The 15565-nt window shown below is 38.2% G+C and overlaps 1 protein-coding gene across 3 annotated transcripts; it reads right to left on the minus strand.

Annotated features, from left to right (window-relative positions):
• Positions 1–555: 555 nt before the first annotated feature.
• LOC133317400 (uncharacterized) lies at positions 556–10973 on the minus strand. Of its 3 annotated transcripts, none has more exons than XM_061519263.1 (8): positions 10558–10973; positions 9210–9269; positions 8801–9049; positions 8613–8689; positions 2109–2185; positions 1368–1500; positions 1072–1278; positions 556–898 (listed from the first exon to the last, which is right to left on the minus strand). In XM_061519263.1, exons 1-7 carry the CDS (start codon positions 10967–10969, stop codon positions 1105–1107), a joined length of 1182 nt encoding a protein of 393 aa, XP_061375247.1. In that variant the 5' UTR covers positions 10970–10973; the 3' UTR covers positions 556–898; positions 1072–1104. The 3 variants fall into 3 exon arrangements, with proteins under 3 accessions (XP_061375247.1, XP_061375246.1, XP_061375248.1); XM_061519262.1 differs by having other exon boundaries at positions 556–966; XM_061519264.1 differs by having other exon boundaries at positions 556–966; positions 9169–9269; positions 10558–10695.
• Positions 10974–15565: the final 4592 nt, after the last annotated feature.

A 15565-nucleotide genomic window follows, 5' to 3' on the forward strand; every position in this document is an offset into this window, starting at 1 on the left:
TCACCTATTTAATTATTTTGGCAAACTATTTACAAATTTAATGCAAGTGAAACGCGTGTGAAAATATGTGTTCGAGTCGCGCATCATCCTTCTGCATAACTTGTGCAAAAATCAACATATGTTTGTTACGTGTCGCAATCTACAAGATGCATGTCACTCGTGTCGCAATCTACAAGATGCATGTCACTCCCATGCACATTCAAGTCACGTATATCCCATATGCAATTTGCATGTGTGACACATGACAAACGCACACTAACTTTTGCACAAATCGCATATGAAATAATGTATGACTTGAACGCGCACACCTTATAAATAGTTTGGCAAAATAATTAAATAAATAAAATATTTATAATTTTATGTTGAATGGGTCAAAACTCCCTCCTTATTTTAGGTAGAATTTTATTATTTTTTTTGGTAAACATTTTAGGTAGAATTTTAATACACTTTGATATTTGATAATCAACTATTTTTTAATTGAGACCTTGTATAACTAAAAAAAAGAAAGCTTTTGCTTAACACTGACAAATTATAGAGTTATAAAAAATAGCCAGTGATAAAATATTTATATTGACATAATAGCCAGTGGCTATACATTCCATAGAAAAATAAAATAAAAAAAAGTAATACAAAAGTGGCACATCTCTAGAAATATTTAAAAAAAAAAAAAAGTTATTTACAAACCATTTTCTAAAGCTCATGATTGACTTCAACCACGGCTACAAGGCTAAGAATCACTCTGAAGATAGGCTACCATTATCATGATGAGTGATGACATTGTCTCCACTGGTATTACGTATTAACCATGTCGAGTGTGAACAAAAAAGCCACTTGCTGAAGCAGAAATTATTGACTCTCGTTATCTATCATGGTAGACAAGGTGCAACATATGTGCCATCTGCAAAATATGCTATAGTATATTAAGACCAGTAAAATCAGCTCCACTTCAGATTAATCACGATAACCCTGCCCCAGAGAAAATGAACACAAACAAATTACTTGAAAGATAAAAAAAAATAGAGACCATGCACACTGGTAATTCCATAACAAAAGACCAAAAGAGGTGCTAACCCGTAAGCAACATGAAAAGAGAAAATGTCTCATTTATATAAACTTCTGAGGCTCATTGTTGGAATACAAAGTCTCCTCGATCATCCTAATTACAACACTTAGACTGGCACCGCTTTCCAATGCTTTAACAGCAGCTCGGTGTGCAGCTCTATGCCATTTGAGCAAATTATAAGATTGCAAAACTGACCATCTTGCTTGATTAGACATCTGCTCAATGCAAGAACATGAAGGTTCATAGTTTAGTATCACAGATGAAAAAGAAGCTATCAAACCAGAGGCATCAGTTGTGGAAAGACCTCAGCTACAGACAATGGAGGCTCAAGAAGAAGACAGATGCTTCTAAATAGATTTTCATCATTTTCTCCACCCTCTGCCTCACCATAAACAAGAGCTTCAGCCGCAATGCCTGCAAAAAGTACCATGCAGTACCTAAAGCATTGATTACATAAGAAATCAGTATCACTTGAAAGGCTCAGAAAAAAAAAAACAGAAGTAAAGAAAAACGAAGAAAGTTAAGAAAAATATAAAACAGGCAAGGGGGGAACTGGACACAGTCCAAAGCTTACAGGCAATAAGTTGTTTCTTTTTGGTATATCCATCAAAGCCGAGCTAGTTAGGCCAGACAGCAAGTTTTTAAGCGAATACAGAGATACTGACTAGATTTGAAATAGGATACATGAATTGATAACTGAAGAAGCTAGAGTTAGGAATAAAATCTTTAACTTCACTTTTATAGTTCTACACTTCTACTAACCTAGGGAATAATAGCTTAGGAGGATGTACAGACACGGACCACACCTTTTACCTCTGGGTTAAAGGAGATGTCAAACTTTGAAAGCAAGGATGAATTGGAAAGTGTGCTTTCTAAATTCTAAGAGAACTGTACTACTATTGAACTCAATTTATTTGACTAAAGTCATCTAAACAACTATCACAGAGTAAATCTACCCAACCAGTGCACCATTCAATCATACAAGTAACTCTTTAATCAGTGCTTGATTCAACTTATATCACCGAAACTATTATGTAATACCCACCTGTCAAAAGCTGTACCATCAAGTCGGCCTTCGGCAAGGTCGTTGGCAACTTTCTCGTCCCAAAACTGAGTCCCTGCCTAAAAAACAAGGATTTACTGCAACTAAAATGATGTTAAATACTTAATGGAAAAGCTTATTGAAAATAAGGAAGCATATTATGGAAATAAAAATTAATGGAGAATAACAGGAATAAAATCTAGACTTATAACTTGGAAGCATACAAGTGTAAGCAAATACAAATAATCCATTATTGATGACATTGCTGCATGACCACTGAACTCATCCATGAATTAATCTGTCTTAAGTCAATTTTCAAGAAACAACAGAAATTATACTAGTACTAGTATTAATGAATGAAAATATTCAGTCATATTCTGCACGCAAACAATCATACCCTGCAGTGAATGTGATAGGATCCCTCTTAAGGTGTATAGTAGAAAGCGTCACAGGGGATCAAATCTCAAGGCTGACTCAGAGGAAAGAGGGAATATTGTAACTGTTGGTGCTGAGGCTGATGGAAATTCTGTTAGCGAGGAGGTAGTGCGTGTGGAGCATGGTGCTGAGGTGTAATAGGGCCTTATATGGTTATATAAACGAGGAAAGCAAAGCATGAAGGAGGCTGGCAAATTGGGAGTTCTTGGGAGAGAATCAGTGCCTCTTTAATAGCATTGAATTTACTTGTAAAGAGTTTTAGTATTTCTTTTTCTGCATTTAGAATTGAAAGTCTGTAAGTTGAATATTTTCCTTGCTGTTATATATATATCAGAAAATCCAGATTACTGGGCCAAAAAGCCTTTGTTTGTTGCGTTAATACTCTGATTACATTGCCAATCTTATCAACTGGTATCAGAGCACTCCGGTCCTTGGGATGTTTTGAATGGTTGTTACCCGTAACATGGATAATCGCTTGGAAGTTGTGGAAGAACGTTTGAGGAGGATGGAGACGTTAGCTGAAGAACGTCACGAACAAAATGACCAGAGGCTAAATGAGATCTTAGCCTTACTACAACGTAACCCCCGTCATCGAGATCGAACTGGTAGGGATGGCAGTCCGCGCCGGGGTCGTTCTCGCCGGAGAAGCACGGAATCCACTGATTCTGACTGGCGAAACCTACTTGGGGGAGGACCTTCGCGTCAGCCTAGATTGGAACTCCCTCGATTTTCTGGAGATGATGTGTTCGCGTGGGTAACCAGGGTGGAACGATACTTCTTGGTCAATGCAATTCCAGAGAGGGCGAAATTAGACGTGGTCATGGTCATCCTGGACGGACCAGCTCTAAATTGGTTCTTTGTTTGGGAACGTGGCAATCCCAACGCGTCTTGGGAAGATTTTCGAATCAACGTGATGGACCGGTTTCAATTGGAGTTAACAGGGAGCCCATATCAAGAATTGATGAATTTAAAACAAACAGGAAGCGTTGCAAACTTTAGGGCTGAGTTAGAAAGAATAATCAGCCCTATTCATTATGCAGATGAGGCTATGTTGAAGGAAATTTGGTTGCATGGGGTTCATGGCATCCTTCGTACTGAACTGATGCAAGCTAATATTGTCTCCTTGTCCGATTTGATGAGGAAGACGATGAGCTTGGAGAGAAGGAATTCATCGTGGGTTCAGGATGGGTTGGGTTCGTTGGGTTTTGGACGGACAAGTGCTATGGGCCGCTCACATCAGCCCATGAAGGGTCTCTTTAATGAGTCACATGCCAAAGGTGTGACCACTAATGCCACGTCCACGCCAGGTGTCAGCCATCGAGCTTCTCCAACAGTTCAGAACGACGTGCGTTTAGGTCACGCAAACCCTACACGTTCTCATAACGTGGGTGTTGAGGGAGATTCCAGAACTCTTGAAGCTTCGGGTAGCAACCACGTCGGTGGAGGTGGACGACTCAGTCAGGCGGAGCTTCATGATCGAAGCCATCTGGGTCTCTGTTTCAAGTGTGGGGAGAGGTGGGATCGCAACCACCGTTGCCGGAACGCTCACCTGAGGTTGTTGGTCGTTGAGGAAGATGACGAGTTGGACGAACCAGAGGTCTCACTGCCAGTCGAGGTGCGAACAGAGCTCTTACAGCCGATTGAGGAACCACAGCCGTTAGAAGCGGCGATCTTACAACTCTCCGTCTACAGTGTCTTAGGGCTTTCTTCAAACCAAAGTATGCAGCTGTGGGGTACGGTGAACGGTGAGAAGGTGACGATGCTAGTTGACAGTGGTGCGACTTATAATTTCGTCAGTCGACAGGTGGCTGAACGTTTGAAGCTCACCATTGAAGATTCCTACAGCTTTAAGGTCGTGCTCGGAAATGGTCATAAGGTGGGCAGCCAAGGTGTGTGCCGTCGTGTGACGTTGCAAATTCAAGAGTTTCAAACGACATAAGACTTGTTCGTTTTTATTTGGGAGGGGCAGAGGTGATTTTGGGCATGGAATGGCTGAGGAATTTGGGGGAAATCGCGGCTGACTTCAACAAGTTCACGTTGAAGTTTAGTGGTGGGGGAAACGCAATGGTCCTCCACGGTGACCCTGCTCTGTCGCGTAAGGGAGCTTGGGCATCTTTGCGTTCAATGGTGAAAACATTAAAGGACAGCAGTCAAGGTTGCATTGTTGGGCCTCAGTGGGTTCAAGGAGAGTCAGCAATAGCACCTGTAAACTGGACTGAGCTTTCTTTGCTGCTGAGAGAATTTGATGACATTTTCCAACAACCCCAAGGCCTACCCCCTCACAGACGCCATGATCATGCTATTGAGTTGAAACCTGGGAGTGGGGTGCCAAACATGCGTCCTTACAGGTATCCTTACTACCAAAAATCCTTGATTGAATCATTGGTTTCTGAGTTGCTCACTGCAGGGATAATAAGACCAAGTATCAGCCCTTATTCGAGCCCAGTAATTCTGGTACGGAAAAGGACGGCAGTTGGAGAGTTTGCGTGGATTATAGGGCTCTCAACAAGCTCATAGTGCCAGACAAGTTCCCAATTCCGGTTATTGAAGAACTTTTGGACGAGTTAGGAGGTTCCAGTGTTTTCTCCAAACTAGATCTCAAGTCTGGTTACCACCAAATCAGAATGAGAGAGGAGGACATACCCAAGACGGCGTTTCGGACCCATGAGGGTCATTACGAGTACTTGGTGATGCCCTTTGTGCTCACCAATGCACCGTCAACCTTCCAATCACTGATGAATGAGATACTGAAGCCACATTTACGCAAGTTTGTGCTGGTATTCTTCGACGACATCTTAATTTACAGTCACAATCTGGATGAGCATTTACAGCATCTCCGGTGTGTCCTGAGTATCTTGAGGCAGCATAGATTGGTGGCAAATAAAAAGAAGTGTAGCTTCGGGCAGATGCAAATTGAATACCTAGGTCACTTAATCTCAAAGGAGGGAGTGAAGGCCGATCCTTCCAAGATTGCAGCCATGTCTCAATGGCCTAGTCCTACAACCTTAAAGGGGCTGAGAGGATTCTTGGGTTTAACAGGCTACTATAGGAAGTTCGTCCAAGGATATGGTCAAATTGCAAAGCCCTTAACTGACTTGTTAAGGAAGGATGCCTTCCTTTGGAGTAATGAAGCCCAATCAGCATTTGAGCTGTTAAAGGATGCCATGTGTTCCGTTCCTGTTTTAGCAATGCCTGACTTTGGTAAAACGTTCACTGTAGTCACAGATGCATCAGGAAGGGGAATGGGAGCAGTGCTTACTCAGGGGGATCGTCCTCTCAGCTATATCAGTCAGGCTTTCTCCTTAAGAGCATTGGAAAAATCGGTTTACGAAAAAGAATTAATGGCAATTGTATTTGCCGTTCAAAAGTGGAGACCATATTTATTGGGTAGGCATTTCATCATCAAAACTGATCAGAAAAGCTTGAAATTCTTGACTGACCAACGAATGCTAGGAGAGGAGCAGCAAAAATGGGTATCCAAACTTCTAGGGTACGACTTTTGAGATTCATTATCAATCGGGTAAGGAAAATAAAGTTCTGATGCTTTATCCCGCAATCTGCAATGCTTCTCCCTCTCTTGTGTGGATGTTAGCAAGTATGATGTGTTGGAACAGGAATTACAAGAGGATACCAGAATGAGAGGAATTATTCAAGACTTAGTGGCCAATACTCAGTCTCACGATGGATTCAGCCTCAACGGAGGCCGCTTATATCACCAGGGCAGATTGGTGTTAGCCAAGAATTCCAATTTCATTCCAATGGTGCTGCATGAATTTCATGATTCGTATGTTGGAGGACATTCGGGGTTCCTGAGGACTTTGAAAAGAGTTAACAGTTTAGTGTATTGGGAGGGCATGAACAAAAAAATAAAGGAACATGTGGCTGCTTGCTCAGTGTGTCAACAAAACAAGGTGTCCACATTATCTCCCGCAGGGTTGCTACAACCATTGCCCATTCCTACAAGTGCTTGGACTGATCTGTCCATGGATTTTATAGGAGGACTACCCAAGGCCCACGGTTATGACACTATTTTCTTGGTAGTGGACCAACTTTCTAAATACGCACATTTTATCCCTCTCAAGCATCCATATACAGCCAAGGTAGTTGCTCTTTTATTCATCAAAGAAGTAGTCAAACTTCATGGGTTTCCAACGTCCATAGTCAGTGACAGAGACAAAGTTTTTCTTAGCTCTTTTTGGTCAGAATTGTTTCGTTGTAGTGGTACCAAATTGAAATATAGCACATCTTATCACCCACAATCCAATGGCCAGACGGAGGTAGTAAACCATTGCTTGGAAGATTATCTAAGATGTTTTTGTTCGCCTAGACCCAACACATGGTCATCTTGGTTGCATTGGGCAGAATTTTGGTACAACACTACTTTTAAGACCGCCACTGGCACCAGTCCGTTCAAGGCAGTGTATGGCTGTGAGCCCCCTACACTATTTCGGTCCAGCTTTGCTATATCTCCCGTAGATGTAATTTCCACCATGCTACAGGACCGAGACTTAATTTTACAGGAGCTGCAGCAACACCTTTTAATTGCTCAGAGTAGGATGAAGGCCCAGTCAGATCAGCATAGACGAAATGTGGAGTTTCAGGTAGGTGACAAAGTCTTTCTCAAGCTTCAGCCATATCGTTTACGCTCCCTTGCAAAAAAATTAAATGAGAAGCTTAGTCCGAGATTTTATGGACCCTATGAAATGGTGGAGCGGGTTGGGGCTGTAGCATATCGGTTATTATTACCGGCGGAATGTAAAGTCCATGATGTCTTTCATGTCTCAGTTCTAAAAAAGGCTCTTTCATCCACGGATACAGTGCAGCCTCTTCCTCCTATGCTGAATGAAGAATGGGAACTCAGTGTTCAACCGGAAGCTGTCCTGCAGTGGAGACAAAATGCCATTGGACGTGTGGAGGTCTTGATCAAATGGTTAAAGCTCCATGCTTTTGAAAATTCGTGGGAAGATTCAGCTCAAATTGATTTTCAATTCCCTGAATTTCACCTTGGGGACAAGGTGAATGTTTTAGGGGGGAGTATTGATAGGATCCCTCTTAAGGTGTATAGTAGAAAGCGTCACAGGGGATCAAATCTTAAGGCTGACTCAGAGGAAAGAGGGAATATTGTAACTGTTGGTGCTGAGGATGATGGAAATTCTGTTAGAGAGGAGGTAGTGCGTGTGGAGCATGGTGCTGAGGTGTAATAGGGCCTTATATGGTTATATAAACGAGGAAAGCAAAGCATGAAGGAGGCTGGCAAATTGGGAGTTCTTGGGAGAGAATCAGTGCCTCTTTAATAGCATTGAATTTACTTGTAAAGAGTTTTAGTATTTCTTTTTCTGCATTTAGAATTGAAAGTCTGTAAGTTGAATATTTTCTTTGCTGTTATATATATATCAGAAAATCCAAATTACTGGGCCAAAAAGCTTTTGTTTGTTGCGTTAATACTCTGATTACATTGCCAATCTTATCAGAATGATTAAATCATTAAAATAAAAAAAAAGACTTTCTTCCTTATTTGTTCTTTCTCTTCAGTTAAATTACCTTATTAGTTAGCCTTCATTTTACTCACAGATGCACTGTTCAATATAGAGAAGAGGACACCAGAAACAAAATTTATAGGCAAATCTTCAAAATTTTGTACCATGAAAAAACTCACAGAAGCATCTCACCAACAATTATATATGTCTAAGCATTAAAAAGAGGGATAGTAGTAGAGCAGTAAACAGACTTTGCGCAAAAAGTATTTTTTGTATCACCTAAATGGGTGTTTCATTACATCCCCAAGTACATTGAACTAAGGTAGTTGAGATTTTTGTCATCAAACTGATGATGGATAAACACAATACTAGCAGAGAGGACAAAGGGAAAAATGAGGGAAATCTAGAGATAGAAAGGGGCAAAGGATGGAGAGAGAACGGAGAACAGAGATAATAACTCAATAACAATACCAAGCATTTAACTTGAAATGACAAATGCATCAAATATTCAAAAGAATAACATACTAGGAGACTACCAATAGGAACCATCTGAACAAGTAAAATGTCATATCAATAATAAAAGAGGAAAAAATACCTGTCCTTGAACGCCCATTTGCATTGCAACTATTGGGTCTAAAATCACCCCCCGTATTGGGCAACCCATCAGGTAAGCTGAAATTTTATTAAGATGGTCCTTGTAAGATGATGGGGAATCAAACATGATGCAGAACTAATATCCCCAATAAATGACCTCTAAAGTCCATAAAATACAATGGTATTTACCTGTTAGGAGATGCCCTGCCTCGTGAATTATGATTCGACGCTTATATGGTGGCCAGTAACTTGAGATTTGAGCTAAACAGGTACCACCCAGGAATATAGAATCTGCAATGGCTAGACCTAATATCACTGCAAGGTTGGGTCTGAGATCAATTCCTTGTGAAATAAGAAAGGACACTCCGCCAAGAAAAGCAGCCAAGACAGTGCTTGAACCATCTGAAAGACCCCACTTCTTTGGAGCAAGTTTAGTCACTGTACAAAAGAAGGAAGGAAAATTATATTGTATAACCGTTTTTCAGCGGCATAGAATTGTATAAAATTCTATTCATTCCAATATAACATGACTGAAACTGAGACTTTGAGCAATTTACAGCTAGGAGGAAAATGTCCTGCCAGAAATTCATATGTGCACCTTCCAAACCAGTTGAGGAGCTCAAGACATCCGGTGTTACGTTCCTCGGTCCCTCCAAAACTATACAAGATGGACATCAGAAAAAGGGAAAAAGGGATAGACGAAAAAAAGCTTCATCAGAGTTTACACTATAACTGTTAAGTGATGAGGAAACAAGAGACGTAATGTAATCCGTGTGTCTCAATTACATAACGGAATACAAAAATTACAAAGAGAATAATAAACACGCGGGACTTCATTCCTCACAGTATACTACTGTATTTACAATATTCACAACAATAACAGAGAATGATTATGGAAAGTGGAAACAACCAACAAGGAAAAAAAGTCATATCAATTTGGTAAAATTCAAAAACACATGTAGCCATAAAAGATTGCTTTAATTTACTCATAGAGCCAAAAATCCATTCTAATCAGATGCTGAGAAAAGAAACTCTCAATTTTTCTAAATACATAATATATATGAATGACAGCTAGAATACTAAATATACAACTCAACAGATCCCATCCCAACAGAAAACAAATAAAGCACAACTCCTGAAGGAAAATTCACACAATATAGTAATTAAAAAAAGAAAAAAAAACCCTGAAAACGGACAGTCCCTGATGTAATGATAACAACAGTCATAGTAGGAGATGCACCAATAGCATTAATGGGCACACACATGTAACCAAGACTACGCTTCCTACTTTCAAAATCTCAACTAAAATTGTCAAGGCCTAAAAGTTTAAGGAGTTGAATGAAGGCTGGTGATTGGTTTTATATCTAACACACCACTCTACCTTGTGCTGAAATTTGAATGGGAGCGGCATGGAGATCACTTGATCACATTCTTCAGCTATGTTTGGATATCTAATAATGGGCGAAATGGAACGAAATAGGATAGGATGGGTGAGATGGAATAAAATTCCGTTGTTTAGAAAGAAAATGGAATGGTAAAGAAATAAGTCAATAATAAGTTAATTCTATCCAATACATCCCAAATTGGGGGGGAAGAAAAACTGAGATAATAGATGAAATAAGATAGAATAAATCCCACCATGTTCCGTTTCATTCCATTCATTTTTAAACAATCGAAAAATGCCATTCAATTCCATTCCCCACTATTCCATCATGATCCACTCATCCAAACATAAGCTTAAGATGACATGTGATAATCTAACAAAAATCAAATTATTGAAGCTATGATCCAATTTTAACAAAGTTTCACTATTGCATCCTTTCTATACCAAAAAAAAAAAAGGTTTAAACTATGTTCCCGTCCACTTTGAACAACCCAAATGATAAAAAGCAACAATTTTTATTCCTTGCTGATAAGAAGAAGAAGAAGAAAAGATGAAAACTCACCAATGTTCCTGCATTTACCAAAATTGGGTAAGAAACCCCTGTCCCTGAGGAACTTGTAAGCGTTCGCAACAAGCTTCATGTCATCAGCATTCAAGCACGTGTCCAGAACCTCCCAATCCCTCTGTGGACCGTACAGCTCCAACTCGCGGAACCGTGACCGAGTCGACTCGTCGAAAAACGGCTCAACTGGGTTTTCGGTTTCCACGGATTTCAGGAACCCGAGAGCTCCGGCGAGGTCCTTCCGCTTCACTGCCTCCTCGTACTCTCGCCATCCTCGGAATGCTCTGTATCGTTGGGAAGGTTTTCGAGTCGCGGGAGGGAAAGTGCGAGAAAATCCGAGGGAAAATTGAGGGCAGGTGAGAAAGGGAGGGAAAATTTGGAGACTGCAGGAAACAATGTTGTGAATAGCCATGAAATGAAACTACGAAAAATCTAAACTTTCTGGGGAATGATTTTATTTTTTTCTTTTTATGCAGAACCAAATCCAAACCGCATTATAATAGAGAATTTTAATTTTTGTTTTATTTTATTTTATTTTTTGAATTTTCACATCTAGATGAACGGGTGTAATAGGTATTATATAATTCAAACCGAATTTTAAATCAACCGAACTATATTGTAAATAATTACATTTTTTTTTTGGTAGGCTGGAATAAAAAACCAGCAATTACATTTTTTTTAACTCAGGTTTAGAATGGAACTGCTTTTTTGAACTAATTTAAAAATCAATTTATTTTTACTAGAACAGTCGGTTTAAGAACTATCTAAGCTAAATAAGTATGAAATGATTACAATATTTGTTCTTTCAATCTGTTTTCCATAAAATTCTAATATTGGTGTAAAAAATTGTAATACGCTGGAAATATGGATTAAAACATTGATATTTGGTCAAAATTATTAGTTAATTTTTTTAAAGCAGAAAAGTGCAACAATTTAATGTAAGAAATATGAGTAATTAAAATAGGAGAGAAAAAAAATAAGGAATTTCTTTTAAATGACATTGAATTATGTCATTTTAATCAAAATTATAGGATAAGTTATAATGTTATATTTACAAAAGTTTTGTTTACAAACTAATCATATACTCCACGGAATACAAACAATTCAGAGTACATACTTTAGTGTTTGTACTCCCTAAGAGTATATAATATAATTTATATAAGTTTGTAAATAAAAAATTTATAAATATAATCATGCGAAAAACTATTGTGTTTTATGGAGAGAGAAACAGAAATCATGGTAGGAGAAAGTGGAAGTTTTTTCTTAATTTAAATATTAAATAAAAAAAAACTAGTTTTAACTAAAATAAAGGATAGATTATTCGACCTACTCCCATTTTGCCTATCTTTACCTACCCCTTTCATTACCATTCAATTATAATCTAATTTTTATGCTAAAACATGATATGAAATTCATAGGTAAATTTTTTTTATAATATTATCAATATTAGGTTACAATTATTTTTTATAATATTTTTTCATATTAATAGCATTCTCTAACAATTTCTTCGATACTGGTCATAGCAGGAAGTGTACCGGCGAGTATGAAACAGGAAATGAATTATTGCTGAAGAAAATAAATGATTCTATAAATTGCTGGTCCCTCCATTCACTCTTTTTTTTCTCTCCCTAATTTACAGTCTAAAATTAAATTAACCGATTGCAAATTTTTATAAGAGTAAATATCTTTTTTGGTCCTCAGCAAATTTCACGATTCGAATTTTAGTCCCTAGCAAATAAAAAACTATTTGTGGTCCCTAAAAAATTCAAAATGGACCTATTTAGTTCAAATCGTGGTTTCTCACAAATTAAAAAAAAAAACCATATTAGTCTCTCAAAAGGATTAAAATGAGTCCATTTTTAATTTCTTAAGAACCATGAAAAACCTTTTTATGTATGGAGACTAAAGCGACAACGGTCCATATTTGCAAAATAAAATAAACTTTTTTTTCTCTTTCTTTCTCCTCACTTCCTCCCACACCCTTTCTCTCTTCCTCTATGCCATACCGAAGACATTTTTTTTTTCCTTTATCGCTAGTATCTGCCGCCGTGAACCTCTTTAACCCCGTATCCTCTCCAACTCCATGTTAAGTGAGAAGCTTTGCAACTTCAGAAAAAGAATTGGAAAAAAAAAAACCTTCCTTTTTCTGCAACTCTATCCAAAGCGGCGGTGCCACAAGGTGGGTTCTTATGCGAATTGCTTGTGCGAAACGGGTTTATCCATGATTCCTTTTTCTGCAACTCTATCCATGATTCCGAATTGCTTGTGCGAAATGGGTTTATCCATATAATTTTAGCATGTTTCAAAGAACAGTGTACTTCAATAAAGCAGCTCTAAGGTTCTGTAATTTAGCTTCTTTTCATTCTTTTTGAATTGTTTCCAAGAATATTTGGCTCTGCTTCTTAAACCTTGTGACTGTAACTAAACAAATAAAAACTCAAAGAAATATGTAATTTTAGCATGTTTCATGTGAACTTCTTCAAAACCAATTCAATAACTCGTGGTTCAATTTTGATTTTTATTCCTGATCATAGATACGTTTAATTGAATTCTGTAATTTTTGGCTTATATTTTTGGCCATTCAAATTTCATCCTCAAGTTTGGTCCAATGTCATTAGTCACTATACTTCCGTTGCACTATGCCTAACCTATTATGTAGAACTTCACAATAACATTAAAAATAACAAAAAAATAAGTTCTTCAACCTCCCCTTCCACCCCCTCGTAGTTATACAAAATTGTCAGATTTGTTGAGTAAGATTGGGACTTCAAAGTCGGGGCAACAACTTTGGCTAGAACAGTGATGGAGAGGGTGGGGGGTTAAAGAGGTCCACAACGGCAGACACCAGCGATGAAGGAAAAAAATGTCTCTGTTATGGCGCAGAGGAAGAGAGAAAGGATGTGGGAGGAAGTGGAGAGAAAGAAAAGGGAAAAAAGGGTTTATTTTATCTTGCAAATATGGACCGTTGGATTAGATTATAATCAAACGGTAATGAAAGGGGTCGGCAAAGGTAGGCAAAATGGGAGTAGGCAGAATAACCTATCCCTAAAATAATTATCATTTAAAAGGACAAATATTTTCTCCAAAAAACAAATATTTCATTAGAGAGAAAAAGGAAACAACTCATTTACTCATTCAAAAGAGAGAGAAAAATGCATAAAACTGAAAATACCTATACAAAAAGTGAAAAATGTAACAGGCCGTTACGGACCGAAAATGTTATCATTGCATATGGTATTAAGCGCAGTTACAATCACAATAATTGAGTTAATGAAATTACGGGTAAACTTTATTTTAATACATCATTAACTTTAAACCAGTAACCATTTTCGTAACTAATTAAAATAACGCTGTAATTGTAAATGCAAAACTCGCAGAAGCATAAAACATACTAATTATCATCTCTCTAAGCAATACCATTGATTTTAGATGTCAGAAAAACACATTTTTAAAATATTACACAGTGGTAATCAATTACTATTTCTTGGTAATCGATTACCAAAGGCTCCAGAATTGGACAGTAGCCAAATTTGGGCTCCCCTGTTTTGGATAGGTAATCGATTACTGAACTAGGTAATCTATTACCTATGTCAAGGCAATCGATTACTTTGAACACAGTGGCTCAATTTTGCGTCCCCTATTTCAGGTAATCGATTACCAATGAAAAGTAATCGATTATCAATGAAAAGTAATCGATTACCATTTTGTAAAAATGACAGATGACAGCTTTAAAAACACAAAATGAGTTACATAACTTACTTCTAACACCTTAATACTTAATATTCATCTTACACAAGTACTAATGTAGACTCTAGGCCCTTTCATCGTGCATATTCATTATGTAATGCATCAATTACAATAATTCCCAATATCATAGCCATTTTCCACATCAAATGATCTATTTACAACACAAGTTTTCCAATGCCTCAAAATACAAAATATGTGGCCATGGACAAGTCTCATGCTCACCCAAAATACAAATATAAACAAGAGACATAAGTGTACATCAACTACATAGACTTAGAATCTAGTAATGAACACCACAAAAGCATGGAAATCTCAACATGCGATATGTTCATGATCTAAGTCCAAAATGCTAAATATAATACTATGTGCATCAAATATGCTCCTCCAAAATGTCATGTTCTCCATATGCACATCATGCTAGAATCCTCCACTAATTGAGCCTCTTGCTCGAAGCTCCTCTATGATCACTATAGCCTGAAATGATGTCCCCAAACGCGGGGTGAGATATACAAATATATCTCAGTAAACCAAGGGTACTAGAGGATCACTCCACCCCATGGCTCACTCAATGTGCAATAATAATATCATGTAAAATGCATAACATACAAAATCACAAACAACTGGGCACAAATCCAAGAACATCCACATAAGGATTTCGTTAAAGGACCCCATCATATATCTCCCGGCAGCTTCCTGGTGCCTCTCCCATGGATGAGACAATCCCATGGAAAAACCCAACTGGAACTCCTCATGAGCCCTATACAGCGGAAGTCCCACGTTTGGATCATCCTGGTGCCGCTCCCAAAGTCGGCCCCACGGAAAAACCCGACTGGAATCCCCAAATGATATCTTCAGCGGAAGTCCAAACCAATACACATCTACTGGCCAGAGATCACAAAATTTCACACACAACATGCTCCAAGCATGTCACACAACCAAGCAATAATGCATGAACATACATATTCACACAATGTCCAAAGGCACAAAATCCAACCACAACCTTCCACTAGGTGTGGTGGAGCACACAAGGGACCAAACCCAAGTTCCAAAGGTTTACCTAAACTCCAAGCACAATGCTCCAAAACGTACGCTCTAAGTTCATATCCTTTAATCCTATAATTAATTCATATCAATGGTCCACAATTCAATTCTTCAATTTTACCACATACCAATTTCACAAAATCATCAATATCAACTCCAATTTTTACTAAGTTATAATCTTTCAAATCACCATAATTTTTATTGCATCAATCATCATCAT

Source organism: Gastrolobium bilobum, unplaced genomic scaffold, assembly GCF_033153095.1.
Source record: "Gastrolobium bilobum isolate Gb01-03AN ecotype WA unplaced genomic scaffold, APGP_CSIRO_Gbil_v1 utg74915, whole genome shotgun sequence".
Classification (NCBI taxonomy): Eukaryota; Viridiplantae; Streptophyta; class Magnoliopsida; order Fabales; family Fabaceae; genus Gastrolobium; species Gastrolobium bilobum.